This window comes from Pseudorasbora parva, chromosome 13 (assembly GCF_024679245.1).
Source record: "Pseudorasbora parva isolate DD20220531a chromosome 13, ASM2467924v1, whole genome shotgun sequence".
In the NCBI taxonomy this organism is placed as follows: Eukaryota; Metazoa; Chordata; class Actinopteri; order Cypriniformes; family Gobionidae; genus Pseudorasbora; species Pseudorasbora parva.
In genome coordinates, this window is record NC_090184.1 from 5,485,079 (window position 1) to 5,503,558 (window position 18,480).

The following is an 18,480-nucleotide window of genomic DNA, read 5'->3' on the forward strand; positions in this document are numbered from 1 at the left end:
CGAGACTCAAGATGGCAGCGCCATATTTGGATATTGCCAGCTTCGCTTTTCTACAATGGGAGAGAGGGAAGGTGTATCATCCATCTTTTTTTACAGATGGTCTGGACCAAAAAAAAACCCCGACCAGACCAGATGCAAAATATATTACATACATTTATCGACGTGTGCTGGGCCAAATGTGCTCGTTGTATGTGCGTAGAACTCGAAAAGAGCTTATAAAATGTGTAAAGGAGTTAAAACAGAGGCAGGAATCCCTCCGTCACACACACGTCCGCGAAGATCTGCTGCAAAGAGGAGACGCGGCTCTGACGCCTGTATCGGCAACATCGCAACTACACTGTAAAAAAAAAAAAAGTCACAGCCTGAAATTTTTAAGTACAATGAACTTGGATGTTGAAGTTATTGCAACTTAGATTATGTTAAACTGACTTTAAAAAAATGAGTTGCATCTTGTATAACTTATAAAAAAGTTGAACATTTCTTAACATTTTTTGACGAATTAAAACAATGTAAAAACACACATTGTCATAACTTATTGAACATATAATTTTTTACAGAGTGTAATGTGAAAAACAGGTAGGATTGAGTATTTTTTTCCTTTAAAGAATCGCATCTTGTGACATCATGTCCTGTTTTTGGTTCGTTTACCTGTCTTTGGTCCATGTTGCATCGATATTCTTTCGAACCGCACCAGAGTTCATTTCACTCAAAAAAATGCTGGGTTAAAAACAACCCAAGTTGGGTTGGAAATAGACAAGCCCAGAAATTGGGTAGTTTGAACCCTAGTAAATGGTCTCATTCAAACAACCCAATTTCTGGGTTTGTCCATTTTCAACCCAAATTAGGTTGTTTTTAACCCAGCATTTTTTAGAGCATTGAAAGCAGACTGAGACAGATCTTTTCTGGTCTCGGTCCGCTTGTTGCGCGCCACGGTTCGGATGCCGCGTTCCCACTTTTTCAAATGAACCGCACTAACAGAGCAATCGCAGCAGGGTTACATGCCAAGTGTGAACACACCCTAAAGGATTACTGGGCTGGGGGATTGGGTATCTGATTTTATATGGGTGAAAAAAAGCTACTGCTTAAGTCTCAAAACTTAAATGCCCCCTTTTCCACATGGGGCTCGATAGCATGGGTTTTAGTTTGAAACCTTTCTAGCGATTATTGCATAGTTTGGTGAATTACTTTTAGATTTGCAGATCATTTGGTTTAAGAAAAAAACAGTCATTCTGCCCCTCCGGTTCTTCTCTCTCATTACTCTTTGGGTCCAATTCAATCAAACTGCTGTATTATCACCACAGTACCAATATGGCGCCAGCGTAGGTTTACCATAAAACAAGCCGTTTAATGGCTAGGCTGTGCTTTTCAATAGAATTAAGGGATGCAGATTGGTCATTTTAATGGTTAAATCACTCAGTGGTGAAATGGCTGCTTTGCAATGGAATTTTTATTTTTGGACGGGTCTAGTCGAAAAGTGGTTTTGCGGTAGTTTGATTGGATTTGGCCCTCGCTCCTCAGTCATTTCCAAGCCAAACGCTGCCCTCCAGTCCTTGCAAATCTGAACTTCCCCAAGAAGCACTTTCAAAGAGATCTTCCCCCATTCAACACTCTGAGAGAAATAGGCCTTTCTGAAACATTGTATATTGCATAGTGTCGAGAATGGCTCCGGAAAACACTTTGCAGTGACCGCCCCCAAATTAACCGCTTGCGTTAATTCACGTATGATGGCTGAACCGCATCGCCCTCCAGCGCTATGAAATACTGGATGTCAGTTACTCCGTTAAAGCTAACCATATACTCTATATAGCTGATTAACCCTGAATGTATACACAGCATGTGGCAATGCTCAAGAAACTTTTGACAAAGTTTGCATTATAGTGGTCCCATATAACATTCGCCTGACTCATATGACCAGCGTGTTCCCCCATGACCAGCACAGAGTCATTACATGGGTCTTGTACAGTCAACTCAGAATGACTAAATAAAGTGATCGATTAAATAAATTTAAAATAGCTCCCAAAAATGGATGCCAAAGCAATTAAAAAGCACAATATCTGTAAACCGATGCTTGCTGAACGAACTAATATTGCCCACAGAAATGTAATAAAATAAACATTTAAATAATATAGTAAGAAAATAAATATTAATAAGTCAATTAATACGTTTTTAAATAGACATTTAGGTTTTTTTTTTTTTTTATAGTTTTTTTGTTTGTTTGTCGTCTCAGCAATGCTGGGAACAGCGTGCTTGAACTCACTTCTGCATGTCATATTCACCAGGGAGTAATTTGTTCATCTGTCCAATAAGTTGGCCAAAAATATGTTTAGACATAGCGCTAACAATGCGCTCAGGGCTTCGAACTAAATTTCCTCTCAGAGTTTATTTGTACTGCACTACTTGAACAGATCATAAGTAGAGAGACGATCCAAGAGTCAAGAAAATGTTTTTGAACAGTGGAAAAAAAAGCTACAGAACGAAGCTGAAGGAATGCGAAAAGAAGTTATCTCTCCCTTCCTGTGCGTGTCTAACTGATTTTATAAATAATGACTGCTCGTCCAGTGGGGATGGCTGACATCTACCGTTGCTGTACTCGATGCTTATGATTTACGGCGTTTGAAGTGAACTTCAGTTTTTTGGTATTTTAATGAATTCCTGCACATAGATCTTTAAAGATAGCTCTCGCCAAATGGGAGAGTTTCACAAAAAGGCTAGTGGCAATTTGAGATTAACAGCTAAAGTAGTAGTAAAATATCTGTTAATAAATAAATAGTACACTCTTATTTCTATAACACATGCCAACTATTTCACATCAACGCTAGATTCAGTTTATATACAGATACATTTTCTTTGCTGTAATCTCTGTAAGATATATTTCATATACAAATGGCTATTTATCGTTTTTTTTTCTTTTTCTTTTCTTTTGTTTCTATAGATATTTTCATGGAAATAAGTATATCTAAGAGCTCTCTAAATGATGGCCTGGATGACTTCCGTGACGACACGACCTTGACTCGACCTACACACGGATCAGTCTGTAAACCAGGCCGATTTCTCCTCGAAATAACTCTTTTCATCGAATATGAAGTGATAAACAGATAATTTGACATTCGAGATGTTTTCGCACTGGTGCATGCCTTTTTTCCAGTTGAGAAAGAATGTGTCCCTGTATAGCCTCAAAAAAATAAACCACTGTTTTGTCTTGCTTGTGTGTGTGTGTGTGTGTGTGTGTGTGTGTGTGTGTTTTCACTTTGCATTTGTGTATGTGTGTGCTCGATGGCAAATTGGTCTGAAGTTAAGAGCTGTCACCAATGTTGCGCTTCTTGCCAAAGAGATTGGAGGCATCTCTGTTGCGTAGATTTGGCTGGTGCTTGTATTCATGGGGACTGACAGACCACCGCCACCCACCACGAGTCTCCACTCCAGTGGGTACTGCGGCAGACGGACACGGCTTGTTCTGCAGTAGTTGGAAGAGCATGGTGATCTCGGGCCCTAATCGGGTCAACAGATTTGCCCTCACCAGGTCCACCGTCTCATCATCACACTCCATCAAACTCTGCAGTAGTTTCCCATAAAACCTGCGGCGAGACAGAGAAAACTCCTGCTGAGCCAATGCGTCAACAAATTAGTGGGTTAAGCTACATTAGAAAGCTATCTGAAACGAAAGTTTCAGTACTAATTATATATATATATATATATATATATATATATATATATATATATATATATATATATATATATATATATATATATATATATATATATATTACATATTTACAAACTTTTATTAGTTAATTACAATTAATTGATTTGACAGCACAAAAAAAGATACCAGTGCAACATTTTTGTGGGGAATTTGTGTTTTTTTGACCTGGAAAGATCATGGAAATTGATACAAATCTTAGGCGTGTTTAAATGCTTGTTCTTAAGCCGATTATCCCTAATAAGCCGACAATGAACATGGTCATGTAAATGTGGTAACCCGTTTTCTTTTATCGGCGTAAGGTCATAAACGGCTTAAGCATAAACCGGTCGACACAGGTCGTTTTTTGCCTCTTACCGTGATTTCGCGCTGCATGTAAACACATTAACCTGCTTTCTGTCGGCTTATTGAAGTGCGCATATGTGATAGGGGACAAAAACGCAAACTCAGAGCAGATTTAAATGCATCCAGGCAGAGCGAGCTAGCGTTCTGCAGGGAATAAGGACATATATCACAAACGCAGACTCTTTTAATACCCAGAAAATTGTAAAGATGTGTTCTCATCTCATGCAGCAGAAGTAGAAGAGGTTCAGTCAAAACGCTGCATCTGTATCTGCATGCCATACATTTCCCACTGACACGGTGCACGCTTTATTTAAAATCACAACTGATGTAAGTTAGCTTAACATTTGGAATACTCAGATCTCGACATTATTTTTTTTGACGTCACTACAAGGAAATGAACCGGTTTATTAGTGATGTTTTTATTAACAAAATTTCGGGAGGAGCACGTGCAGATAATTAAACATAATTAACCACGAGTGGAGCACATCAAGCTACTAAACGATAAGAGTCTGTCTATATACAGCAGATTTACCTTCTTTCGGTGACCATTTTCCTTTTAGCATCCCTCCACCACCCCATCTCCTCACTTTGATTCAATCAAACTTTTATTAGATGTCAACACAATCTATAATACACTTCAGTCTAGTTCTAGAGTATCTCTATCACGGGGGGTTACTCTGGGTTCAGGGCAAAATTCCAAGCCTAGGGCCCTCCCCACGGAGCACACGCCAAATACGCATAATCTTTACTCTATTTAATTTGATGTAAGTGTGAACGCTTGAAATAAAGTTATTTAAACGCGGTTAACTTGCGTTTTCAGTTTACTGCTTTGCATGTAAACGGGGAAAACAAAACACCGGGCATGAATTCGAAGTCTGAAATGAGAATTTTTTAAGAGAAACGTTGGAAGATTTCGATACAAGATGCGCGTCTACTCTCATCTGAGCTTACGCTACTCCTACATTCTACTTCCATTCGTCAGGTCAAAGGTCACTTTTCCACCAGGAAATGTTGTTTTGGATCATTTTTTTTTAACATACTTTTTAGATTTGATATTAAGTGCACATTCAATACAAACAATGACTTCTTATGTACAAGGGAATCCAACTAACTGATTCTTTAATTCCCTAATTTAGACTAATGTTAAGGTCAACAGTCCTGAATCCTGTGAATTCTGTTTAAGACTCGTACCTGTTAGGAAAGTGGCTGGGTAGCTGAGCCACCTCTGCAATGGCTTCTGGGTTTGATTTGGCCACTGTGCAAATGTCCAACTTGCTGTAACACTCCTCTTGAACCTCGGATATCATCCTCTGGAAGGTGGAACACCGTCTGACTGTCAGAAAGATCTTGGAAGTGATGCCATTGGCAATGCACTTCAAGCTTTCTTTCACAAAAGCCTTTCCCTGCAAAATAAACAGGAAACCAGATGTCAAGCACAGGCATGACCTGTGACTTCAATCCATCTCATGAAACTGGAGAGGTTTTAGTTTTAATTAGGCAGAACATTGGGCACTAAAAAGTACTAATGCTTCTCAAACAGGTCATTGCTTTGAACCAGTTCTTTTTGATGAATCAATTAATTGGGAAAAATCCTGTTGCTTTTTAGGTTCTTCCTGTCTGCTCAATTGGCGTCTTTGACATCAATAGGATATTGTGTTTCCATCAATGAGCTGATATCTCTATTGTACTCTGGCTTGATTTGTATACAAACATACATACCTGAGTGTTGAATTTAGCAGCACTGTAGAGAAAGGACTTGCAGATGTCATGCATGCCATCTGTGTCACACGTTGAGTTTTCAAGACAGGCGAAGGCACCGCAGCCCACCTGGAGTGCACTGTTCAAGCAGCGTGACACATCCGCTGCAAAAAGAAAATGACTGTTATATTTTACAGGATATATTTTTCAAGAACCGAAAAGCATTCTTGACCACATTTTGTGGCAAGTCTAAACCAGATATATTTGGAAATATAGTTTTTTCTCAAAAGTTTACACACCCCTAGCGGAATATTTGAAAGTGTAAATTATTTGAATGAAATAAGAGGGATCATACAAAATGGACGTTATTTTTTATTTACTACTGTCCTGAATAAAATATTTGACATAAAAGATTTTGAAATTATAAAAAAATTCCCCTGTTCAAATGTTTATGTACCCTTGATTCTTAATAATACTGTGTTGTTTTTTTGTTTTGTGATGGTTTATCTTGAGTCGCTTGTTTGTCTTGAGCAGTTAAACTGCCCAACGTTCTTCAGAAAAATCCTCCAGGTCCTGGTTTTCCAGCATCTTTTGGATATTTGAACTAGGGGTTGCATTGACTAGTCGACTAATCAACTAGTCGACCTTAATGCTGTAATGACGCTTTAAGCTTGACGTCGACTAGTCGCTGGCCTATAGAGGGCACAACAGGATAAACAATTTCCTGACTGGCAGGCTCTGTTTTGAACAGTTAAAAATGACAAATAAATGCATACTCAGAGAGCTCTCCACAAGACATGTTTGATTACCATCTGGATGCTCAAAATTGATCAGGAGAATGCACCCTTATTGTACACGTAAGTTAATCATCGCGCTAAACTGCGTACTGCATTGCAACGCACACGCACACATAGCCTGATCACGCGGAGATCAGGCGCGCCTCACACAAAACCATTCAGTAGGGCAGAAATGTACTGTCAACACAGTTTCTTGATAACTAAATCTCACAGCTTCACTATTAGTAGAGAGACGCTGCCAGGTAGAATTAATTCACACACAATCACTTACTAATGCATTCAAATACATGTAATCTTTATTGTGCTACTGTATATGCATCTTATTCAGAACGAGCAGAAATCTGTGAGAAATATAACGACCATAAGACAAAAGAACTGATACTGAAGCTGTTATGTAGGATTAATAACCTGGGGAGTGCTGTGTCATGTGCCATAGCTGTCCTGTGCACAAGAAGACCCGTGTTCGCGTCCCAGCTCAAGGTTTAGGTTTATTTGTTCATTAATGACGTCATCAGCGACTAGTCGATGTCGACTCGACTTTCATCACATAAATGTCGACTTTACAAAAATGGAAGTCGTTCAACCCCTAATTTGAACCCTTTCCAACAGTGACTATATGATTTTGAGATCCATTTTTTCACACCAAGGACAATTGAGGGACTCAAATACCCAATTTCCACCAGCATGAACCGGTGCTCGTTCAGAGCCAGTGCTAGTGCCGGTTTAGAGTTGGTTTGACTGACGAGCCTTTTAAGAACCGGTTTGGTTCTTACAACCAGGCTTGTTTGAGATGCATCGACGCTACGCAGACCGCAAGAGCGATTCAAAAGGAATGCTCTCGCTGTACTTTGATGTCATGCGGCGATCGGCCTGCACTGCACCGATGCATCTCGAACAAGCCTTCCATCAACAATGGCGAACGTTGCTTTAATATTGATGTACATAGCTTTCCGAACCTACATCAGGATCAAAATACAGCGAATCCAACGCATTTGTGAAGCTTATAATCGAGCAACTATTGTCTGCTAAAAATGGCAGTCACAAGTTTATGTTCGTCTTGTTGGTCACGGTAACCCCAGCCCCTGACACAAGCGGCTCTGACTTCTAGACCAGCAATGTTTTGGTGCTACTTAAGAATCACTTTCCCTGGTTTAGAGCTGGTGCTTTGGGTGTCAAATGACAAAGAACTGATTTGAAACTAGATTCTGGCTCCGAACCAGCACTTAAACTGCCTTGATGGAAAAGTGTTGAAACACAACCATTAGAAAAGTTTCGAACATTCGCTGACACTCCAGAAGGAAACACGATGCATTAAGAGCCAGGTAGTGAAAACTTTTGAACAGGATGAAGATGTCCACATTTTTCTTACTTTGTTTAAATATCAAATTTGAATACAATTAACTTAATCTTCAAATCCAAAAAGTTTTCACCCCGGCTCTTAATGCGTTGTGTTTCCTTCTGGAGCATCAGTGAATGTTTGAACCTTTTCTAATGGTTGTGTTTGAGAATGGATCTCAAATTTACAAAAGATGCTGGAAAACTGGGACCTAGAGGATTTTTCTGAAGAACGCCAGGCAGCTTAACTGATCAGGACAAACAAGCGACTCAAGAACAACCATGGATCGCATGGCCGTGGATCACCCAGGGAACGATAAACAGTATTCAACTTTTGAACAGGTCATTTTTTTCGTCTTGTGGACTATGTGTGAACATCTTATCTTATTCAGGACAGTCCTAAATGAAAAAAAAAATAACTCATTTAGTATGATCCCTCTTATTTTGTTCAAATTATTCACATCTTCTCAGATTCTGCAAGGGGTGTGTAAACAGGGAGTGATTCTCTGTTCAGTCAATGAAATTAACTTCTTCCTGTTACATGGACAGTTCAGCGTGTACTCTCTCAAAGAACAGAGACCTGGAGAAAAGCCATTTAGGGTTGATGAGGGAGCAGTCTTTGGAGACGGATTGGACTCCCCAGTGTGGAGGTATGGGGCAGTTAATGCTGGAATATATTCTCATGGGAAATGATTTAAGGAGAAACACATTGTGTGAAGTACCGAAGAACTTGTAAAACCATTTAGGCAAGATAATTAATTCTCCACCTTACTTACAAGTGAACATGGGATCATTTTTAAGGGGACACATTCTCATTATCACCTTCCAGCCCACGGGATGTTTAAATACTGTTCAGTCTGGGGGAAAACGGGAACACTCCATGAACACTAGGATTTTATATGTGACATGGTGTAAGTTTCCATTCAGTTCTGATATCAAGCCAAATTTAATCTTAAAATGACAAATAACAACAAGTTTGACTAGCCACTTGACACCCTGAAACGTATAATAACTGAGCCAAGCATTGGCGTCATTTCTCCACTCCACTCTCTGCCATAAATTTTATGGGTATTCCAGCAATTTTTCTGTTCTTGGAACGGTGACCCATTGAATGAAGAATACCCACAGCAGGCCTTGAGGGGTTCTTGTGGTAGTCTGGGCGTTCTGTGCCCTGTGTTTGCCCTCGTCGTCAGGGAGTAAGAGAGAGGGGTGTAGGGCATGTGTGCCACTCTCTATTGGGTTTTGCTGACTGTCTCTTTTGGCACCAGACCCATTGTTTCCATTACCCTTACATGTGACAAGACAAAAACCTTCAGCGGGGTGAATAAGAGGTCCAAAACCACAACCTCCAACAGTTCCGCGCCAGTGACTATAAACGCTTTGCTGCACAACTCGCAGCCTGCAGGGCCGGGATCCCATGCCACATTGAGAAAGAACTTCAAGGGTGCCTGTGTTAGAGAGACTGGTGTTGCGGTACAATCACTTTACTATATCTGAAGGAAAAATAAGGTTGTGTGTTGCTTTGTCAATGCTCCTGGCAAAAGGCAGACATCTGAAATAACCAGAAACCCCCCAAATGTCATGCAATGAATTTGTCTATTGTCCATAGGGGCAGGTTAGGGCAAGATCTCAGATGTACATTCTGTTAAGGCCATTTGCTCAATGTGCACATTAATAGAATATTACGGGTTCAATACAAGTTAAACTCAATTGACAGCACTTATTGTTGATTACCAGAAAAACAAAAATCAGGGTTACAGTGATATAATTACAATGTAATTCTGTTAAAAAAGAATTACATTGTATTCAGAATTACATTGTGTAACTTCCGTATTATTATAAAAAAAAAATTAAATCACCTACAGAAGGTTTATCAGGTCCATGGTCAAATAACATTTACATTTTCTCATAATATATATTGCAACATCACCACTTTTCTCACAGTGTCTGAATCGTTTTGTTAAAAACAGGTCCTCTAAACCCCTCCTTTCTGAGAGCAACTCAGCTCTGATTGGTCAGATGGCTTAAGTCTGTCGTGATTAGTCAAATTTTTACACGCATCAGAAACAAAACGTCCATTGCCATATCTGAATTCTGCTCCAAAAGTTTCCGCAGTACTTGATACACAGTGATACGAACAGTAGCGATGCCGTCTGCTTTACCGTATCAGTTTGAGCACAAGTCCTCAATCTTTGGAAGTGCATCAAAGTGGATTTATTTTCAAATCTTTCCCTCGCAGTTCAAAATGACCTAAAGCCCTACAATTATAAAAAATGTGTCCATCTGACCAGTGGCAAACAATTCCAAATCCCTCTAAAACCATACAACAAACCAATCTAGGAGACGATAGCTAAAGCTAGCAAACAAGCTCCCTCAGCAGGGATCCCACACGGCTCATCTAAAGTTTGCAACAATATCTCAAACCATGCTGAGCTTTGCCAAGATACTAAAGTTAGAGATCTCAATATGAGCTCAAACAACTATCATCAAATTCTTCCAAAACTAAATGATCTGATCCATGCTATTCACATCTAATATTGTTACTGTTTATTTTCTATTTCCAGTACTCCAAAGGAATTTAAAGAGAGGCATCCAAGACTAACTTGATGCTTCAACGAAACACAACTGGGAAACTCTACTAAGTCTCCTGAGAGTCATAACAATGAACATCTTCATCTTAATATTGAATACAGTTGTATCACTTTCTTACACTGGCTGTTAGCGTCAAGTCAAGTGATGGGGAAATGTTTCCATGACTGGCCTCTCTTATCAGTGGAACAGTTTTCCTTGTGAATACTTGACTATACGTTGCTCTGCTTGAGAGTGAAATTGTTCTGTGGTCTGCTCAAACTCATGTGATCTAAACTGAGGTGCATTCGGGGTAATTTTAGACTTGCTACCCTTGTGAAAAGGAATTATGCTTAAAGGCAGGGCAATTTGTTCCAGATTTTTTTTTTTTTTTTGTTATGCTGGTTGAAAGTCTCTTGCTATCATATCCTGATAGCAATCACTAGCAAGTGTCTAAATGTATTTATATGTACCGTATTTTCCGGACTATTAGTCGCTCCATAATATAAAGTCCATCAGTCAAAAAATGCGTCATGAGGAGGAAAAAAACATATATAAGTTGCACTGGACTATAAGTCGCATTATACTGGAATATAATTACATCTTCACAACGCATGCGCAAGCGTTGGCAGGGCAGAAGTAGTGTGGAGAGTCGTGTGTGTGCACCTGCTCACTGTGCATTCACACCGTCTATTATTCACATGCGGGCAGCGTTTGTCTCGCGCGGCTGAGCCTCTCCCGGCAGAGTGTTCAAACACCCATCTGTGGACTCGTTCCTACATCTCTGGCCGTCTCGCTTTCAATCTGCGATTAGCTTTCTTTGTTTTCTTCATTACAGGTAAAGTAACCTCTGCTTTTTTGTCAGTCCCTCACAGTTTCTCATTCGCTTCAAACTTTCTTTCTGCTGCTCGATAGCGCCCTCTCGCGGCTGAAGACATGGCTAAATGTTTATTCTTGTCAGTCAGTATGAATTAAATTTGATATATAAGTCGCATCTGACCATAAGTCACAGGACCATCCAAACTTTGAAAATACAGTATGTACATCGTCTGTGGAAGCCATAGGACCATACCATGTTCGTCCAATTATTGCATTGGGTCCGAATGCAATGATTCGATGTCCTAACTGCCAGTCAACATATATATTTCCATAACTCAGTGCATCTGCTCAGGCAGACATCACACATCATCAGTGCGTTTCATGCTATCCATAGTTTGACAGATGTCCGTCACCGAGCACCACAACCAACTTTTACAGTTCCTCCTGTACCAAAACAATGGAAACCCATGCTATTACACTCGGAGTAGTTTGTGACTTAAATGTATGCGGTTCAATGTCATCACTATCAACGGTGAAATTAATCTGCAACAGTTAGGGGGTTCAGGTCAGTGCTCCTTAAGTTGCTATTGTAATATCATGTGCTTTGAGACATGATGTAGTTTGACGCCATCTCTCATGATGCTTTTATTTGCTCCCTGCTGTATGATGGGATCTAAGGCCCCGTTTACACTAGTGCATTTTCGTTTTAAAACTCCTAACTTTTGCTACAGTTACCCCTGTCGTCTACACTATCCCAGCATTTTCAAACCTCGAAAACTGATACTTTGGAAAATGCTGCAGACCACGTTTTAGTTTCAAAACTCCGGGGTCGCGTTTCTGTGTAAACTGATACTTTTGAAAACAATGGCGTGGCTGCCCACATTACGCTACCCGAACATGACAATATCAGAACAATGTTACAGAGCTGTTGAGAGAGATGGCTCTGGGCTGTTTCCCAAAAGCATTGCATTCCTACGTTGATCGTAGAGACCATTGGTGGCTATTAATATGTGGCTATCAGTGGCCTATAACACCTGATGTACTCGTTACGTAATAAAAAGAGTGGCATCTACACTAATGTTAGTCTCTCTGTTTATCCCGAGGTTTACTGCAGTCGGCCGGATCCAGGCGTATCCGGATCGGATGGTGGACCTACGTCTGGACATGACCACTGGAGTGTCTGCAGAGACCGTGTCATTTGGCGTCTCCTCTGAATTTTCCTCACCGGCACGTCATCCTCAATGAACCCGTCTCAGTCGCGATGACTCAGATCTTTCAAATATTCATATTCTTGTTTAATCGACGCGCCATCCTGCATAAACCCGTCTCTTGATACCCAGAAATTTTGAATATACCGATCTAATATGATTTCTGGCCTGTAATGTTGCCAGAATAGTAATCATACACTGTGTGTTAATAGGCCAGAGGAGAACTGGCACCCCGACTGAGTCTGGTTTCTCCCAAGGTTTATTTTTCTCCATCATGCCCTGATGGAGTTTTGGTTTCTTGCCACTGTCGCCTTTGGCTTGGCTTGCTCAGTTGGGGACACTAAAATTATGATCCAAGTTATTCAACTAAATATACTAATACAAATATTTTTTTTAGTTCTTATTTAATTCTATAAACTTTAATTCTGATTTTCCAATGTTGTCGCTATATGATAAATTAAAATAAGCTGATAACATCAATGTTTTCTCCAGAGCCGAATCAAATTTTGGGTTACACTTTATTTTGATAGTCCACTTTAGACATTATACAAACTATAAGTAACTTTGCAACTACATGTCAGCTAACTCTCAACAGAGTATTAGTAGACTGTCAGTAGACTGGTAGGTTATAGTTAGGGTTAGGGTTCGGGTTAGTAGAATAAGTTGAATTGTAGTTACCAATTTACTTATAGTCAGTAGAATGTCTGTTGGGGGACCCACAAAATAAAGTTTTAGTAATTATTAATTAGACAGTCTACAAATAATTTAATGACAGTTAGCTGACATGTAGTTGCAAAGTTACTTATAGTTAGTAGAATGTCTAAAGTGGACTATCAAAATAAAGTGTTACCAAATTTTGTTGCAATATTGTCCTGTTTAATACTTTGAAGCTGCTTTGAAACAATCGTCATTGTAAAAGCGCTACATAAATAAAGTTGATTGATTGATTGATTGTTACAATGATTTTGGGAAACGCAACCAAGAGTTGTCTTATTTTATAATACTGCAGCTGCCTACATGCTCAAGAGGCAACTGTTTTCACTTGTAAGCGCATGCCTAGTGTGCATGAATGGTCATGTGATATGGGTTTTCGGTCATGCCGTGTAGACAGAGATCGTTCCTGAAATGTAGTGGAAACGCCAGACGAGGATTGGTTACATTTTAAAATGCTGTTATAAAACAGTATAAACTTGCACTAGTGTCAACAGCGCCTAATGCTTTAAAAGCTAGTTCGCAATTGTTAGCCTCTCTGAAAATTGCCTACCCTACCTTTAATTGAGCACTTATAGTTTACTTCAAATCTTAAAAATACATATCCTATGTATTTTTAAATGTAATATTATATTACTGAAATTAAAAAACACTTAAAAGAGAGTTCCCTTTAATAACTATAGCCACGTTTCAACTGCAGGAACTTTCCCAGGAACTATGGATTTTGGGGTGGTTTCAACCGCAGGAACCAGGGTCTAAATGTTCCAGGTAAAAATGTCCCCCTATACTTGCCTTCAGAAACTTGCATTGGTGGAACTTGGGTGCTGCTGAGCATGCTGATTGGTTGACTTCACTCCACGCAGTATTTTATTTCAACCACTTTTAATAAAAGTGTGTTGCGGTGCGTAGAGTAAGAGTTGTTTGCTATTCAAATCAACTACTCTACTCTGATTTTGCTACTGCTATTGCATTATAAGAGGGCCTATTTTTGTATTATCGGACACCCTTTTAGACGTCATCTGTAACCTTACAGGGGAAAGTACAGTCACGGATGAATCGGGCCACACAGTTAAGGGGATGTCCCTTCCATTAAACTGCACACGGCTGAGACAAGGCGTAAAATATGGGTTTGCTATTGCGTTTGATTCTTTCATAGAGCACTTATTGTATTGCAGTGGGAAAACAGGCATGATGATTAGGCATATTGTGACTAATGAAACTCGAATACAGCTTGGCCGACTCACTCTGATCATTTTGAGGGTACTGTGATGGGCCCTGACAGGCCAGAACTCATTTGGGATCCAAGAAAACACATCAATAGACAATGCGCAGTCTTGTGTTTGCTTTCTCTTTGCTTACTCAGTCGTGTATCATCAAGTGCTGTAAAACCTCAAGTTATCAGAGCCCCTATATACTGTTCTTGACAGGTGATATTACACACACAGACTAATAGGATGAATTGTTGGAATGAATAATTCATTTTCTACACTTGCATAGCTACCTGTTCAGATTTCAACTTGCAGAGCGCGTGACCCTGACTTGAACTTGTGGCCCCTGAGCGTCAGTGTTTCACACTCTAATGCGTGACTCAGCTGTACCTCACAGATTTGGAGACGTTTTACTATGTCAAGTAGAGTTCAGTAGTTTACGAATGGACTTTTTTTTCTGCACTATTTGATCTGTGGTTTCATCAGAGTACGACGGCACTGACACCGATAGGCCTTAAGATGACGAGAGATAAATTGCAGTTGTAAATGAACTCTAAAGTCTCAATAACCATTCTGCGATTTCAGCATGAAGAAGTGAAATGTAAAAAACAACAACTTTTCTTGGAATATGCCCTATGTATTATGCTTTGTAAAGAATATACTGTTCATTTTGCTCTTTTGGAATTATTGGTGCACCACTGCCGCTTTGTCTCAAAAGCACTGAGTCAGTACATGTCTCCCTAGCAACTAAGTACAACAGGAAGTTATGCAAATACCAAGTGGAGTTTGACAAAGGTTTTCACGTCCTGACCAGAGACAGAACGGAACTGAGCGTCCCACACCACACACACGGAGCCACTATTTGACACTTGGACAAGCTTTTCTCTGCAGCATATTAATTACTGACAAAGCAAGAACCCTTTGTAACACTGACACCAGATCTTCAGTTTCAATATAATGAGCAGTAAGTTCGACCAATTCATCATCTGTGATAGTGTCGGGCCCATTCAGGTGCACACAATGCCATTTAAAGCATCCTACTCCGTTAAAGTTAGTGTAAGCGAACCGCCCACCCGCCGATACTCTACCTGCGTGATCTTCACACCTGCTGTGGGATGTTCTAAAACACCTGTCATTTTCAAATAAACCCACAGAGCTCGGTTAGCTGGTTAAAGCCTTTTATATAGTGGATCAGCCTTTCATAGAAAATTATTAATGGAACAATGATGTGTATCTATATGATGTTTGTGCAAATATTTTAGTCTAGTGTTTAATTGATAAAAAAAATAAAGATTCCTTATTGGCATTGAGAGTTCCATGGAACATTTGGAACCTTTCCATTCCACAAAAGCTAATTAAAATGGAAAGCACTTTATTTCATAGTCCGGTTCTCTGTGTACAAATGTGACCCTGGACCACAAAACCAGCCATAAGGGTCAAATATTTTGTTTTAGAATAAATAAGCTTTCCATTGATGTATGATAATATTTGGCTGAGATGCAGCTATTTGAAAATCTGAAATCTGAGGGTGCAAAAAAATCTAAATATTGAGAAAATCACATTTAAAGCTCTCCAAATGAAGTCCTTAGCAATGCATATTACTACTAATAATACATTTTGATAGATTAACGGTAGGACATTTACAAAATATCTTCATGGAACATGATCTTTACTTATTATCCTAATGATGATTTGGCAAAAATCGATAATTTTGACCTATACAGTGTATTGTCGGCTATTGATATACCCGTGAGACGTATGACTGGTTTTGTGGTCCAGGGTCACATATTATGTACTTATTATCATAATTGCAATAACTGGGTAATAACTAGGTACTAACACTGAACCTACCCCTAAACCTAACCTTAATCCATGCAGTTACTTTATATTACCCGGTACTTTAGGTAAGCACACATAATAATTACACCCTTAAAATGTTCTTCGCACTAAAAAAAACTTTTTTTTTTTTTTTTTTTTTTTTTAAGAACTGTTCATTACAAGGTTTTTTGAGGAACCAAAATGGTTCTTCTATAGCATTATTATGAAATCCCCCTTTTTTGACAATTTATTTTAAGAGTGTACATTAATAAATCCACCTGTCCAATATGATTTCTGGGGGGAAAAAACAAAAAAACATTTGTTTTACAGTAATCTGGTAGCTGTGGTTTCCAGATCCTAGTGTAAAACATGTCAATCCTAACCTTTTTAAGCTATTCAAATCGATATGCTACTGTAAAATGGGCTAAAACCATAATGGAAGATCATAAAATATTGCAACTGTGACTAATAATAACATTAAGACAGAACCAGTGTCACCCACACAAATGCAAAACGCCATCACACAAGCAAGAATGCTGAACTAGTGAATATCAGCATGACAAAGCCATACTGATATTCAGCACACAGGATGATTATGAGGATGCAATAGTTTTTATAAGTAAATATTAACGTTTCACACAATTTTTTTTTACGCCAATGACAGGAGCCAGCAACCCACTCAGCAAAAGCAAACAGTGAAGCTCATCAGTTCTGTTATATAAAATACCAGCACTCTTGGTAACCCGTTCGACCAATCAGATTAAAGGAGTGGAAAATCTAAACAAATGTGTTTGGTCATTAATCTCCATTAATTCTTAGGTGATTTTTCTTTAAATTATAAGGTTTGTGTTTATTGCCAAATTGGATGCATTTCCCCCTCTATTATATTATAATGAAACTCATACTCATTTTACTTAATGATACACAGTATTTGAAAGGTGTATTGCCTTGTTAAATACATATTTGGTAACACTTGTTACAAGTACATACCATAGTAATAACCATACAAATAGAATTATTAGTTACACTTTGTTTTAAGGTGTCTTTGTTACAGTGTAATTATACATTTAAGTAATATTAAGTAACTGTATATGCACTTACTATAGGGGTAGGTAGGAGTAGGGGTTGGTTTAGGGTCAGTTACATGGAATTATGAATCATTTATAGTTATTACAACTATATGTTAGCGAATTATGCATAATTACATAATTACAATACCTCAACCAAACCCTAATCCTACACCAACCCTATAGTAAGTACATATTGTTAATAAACATGACTCAATAGTGAAATAAATAATTAGCCTACACTGTGACACAAGTGTAACGCATATTCTTTAATAATATAGGCTAGTTCATAGCTTTTACTTTTCATTTTCCAATTATACAGTAAAAGTATCATTTTTACGTTGTGTGGTAAGGTAACCAATTAAGAGGTTTTTACTGTAGCAATGTAAAAACTCCTGCTTTTAAAGCTGAAAGCGACGGCGGAATCATCATGCACATTCATTCATCGCGCTCAATGCATCGCCAGAATGAGCTATGATTGCATGCAGGTCAGAGGATGAGCATGATATTCACTCAGCCTAGCTGATGCATCTGTCACAGAGCAGGTCAATAGACGCATTGGACGAGAGCTCATCACAGAGGAGATGACAGCTCTCATATGATCTACCCTACACCAGGCGAAGCGCAATGCACGCGCCTCAGCTCACAACCGGCTCTTTATTCCCGAACGCTTCCTACTTACAGGGGCTGTTGTGGGAGAAGCGTGCTCTCCTGGGCGAGTAGGATTCGTTCAGATCCAGTTCGTACGCGGAGGCGATGAGCACGGCGAGCAGCAAAAGTCCGGTCCTTGGCGGCATCTCTCACTAAACGACACTGGGGCTTTTTATGAAGGGCAATAAAAGAGGATTTCCTTTAGGTCTTGCGCGGTGTGCGGTGCGTGCTCTTGGCGACTTCGTTGAGGAAATGCGTGTGATGTGGGCAGTATCATGAAGGCTCTGTCTGTCCGGCTGATCTCTTCAGCAGTTTCTTCTTCCAGCCGCGTGCATGACAGGAGCGCAGGTCGCCCTTTATATGTGCCCGAGCATCACGAGCTCGCCGCTCAGCCCAATCACATCACAGCAGGCGCTCTCACACGGCCTCGGCTCAAACTTTCATTCATTGATCCGTGGCATTTAAATGGGCTTCTCTCGTATGGCGTAAAGTTTGCTGTTCCTCAACTTGGGAAAGGTGATTGGGGAAAACGCTCACATCCTCGCGCACTGTTGT

The 18,480-nt window shown here is 39.5% G+C and overlaps 1 protein-coding gene across 1 annotated transcript; it reads right to left on the reverse strand.

Annotated features, from left to right (window-relative positions):
* Nucleotides 1-927: 927 nt before the first annotated feature.
* stc1 (stanniocalcin 1) lies at nt 928-18,265 on the reverse strand. Its single transcript, XM_067412458.1, has 4 exons — nt 17,957-18,265; nt 5,765-5,907; nt 5,237-5,448; nt 928-3,575 (listed from the first exon to the last, which is right to left on the reverse strand). Exons 1-4 carry the CDS (start codon nt 18,069-18,071, stop codon nt 3,293-3,295), a joined length of 753 nt encoding a protein of 250 aa, XP_067268559.1. The 5' UTR covers nt 18,072-18,265; the 3' UTR covers nt 928-3,292.
* Between the last annotated feature and the right edge of the window lie 215 nt (nt 18,266-18,480).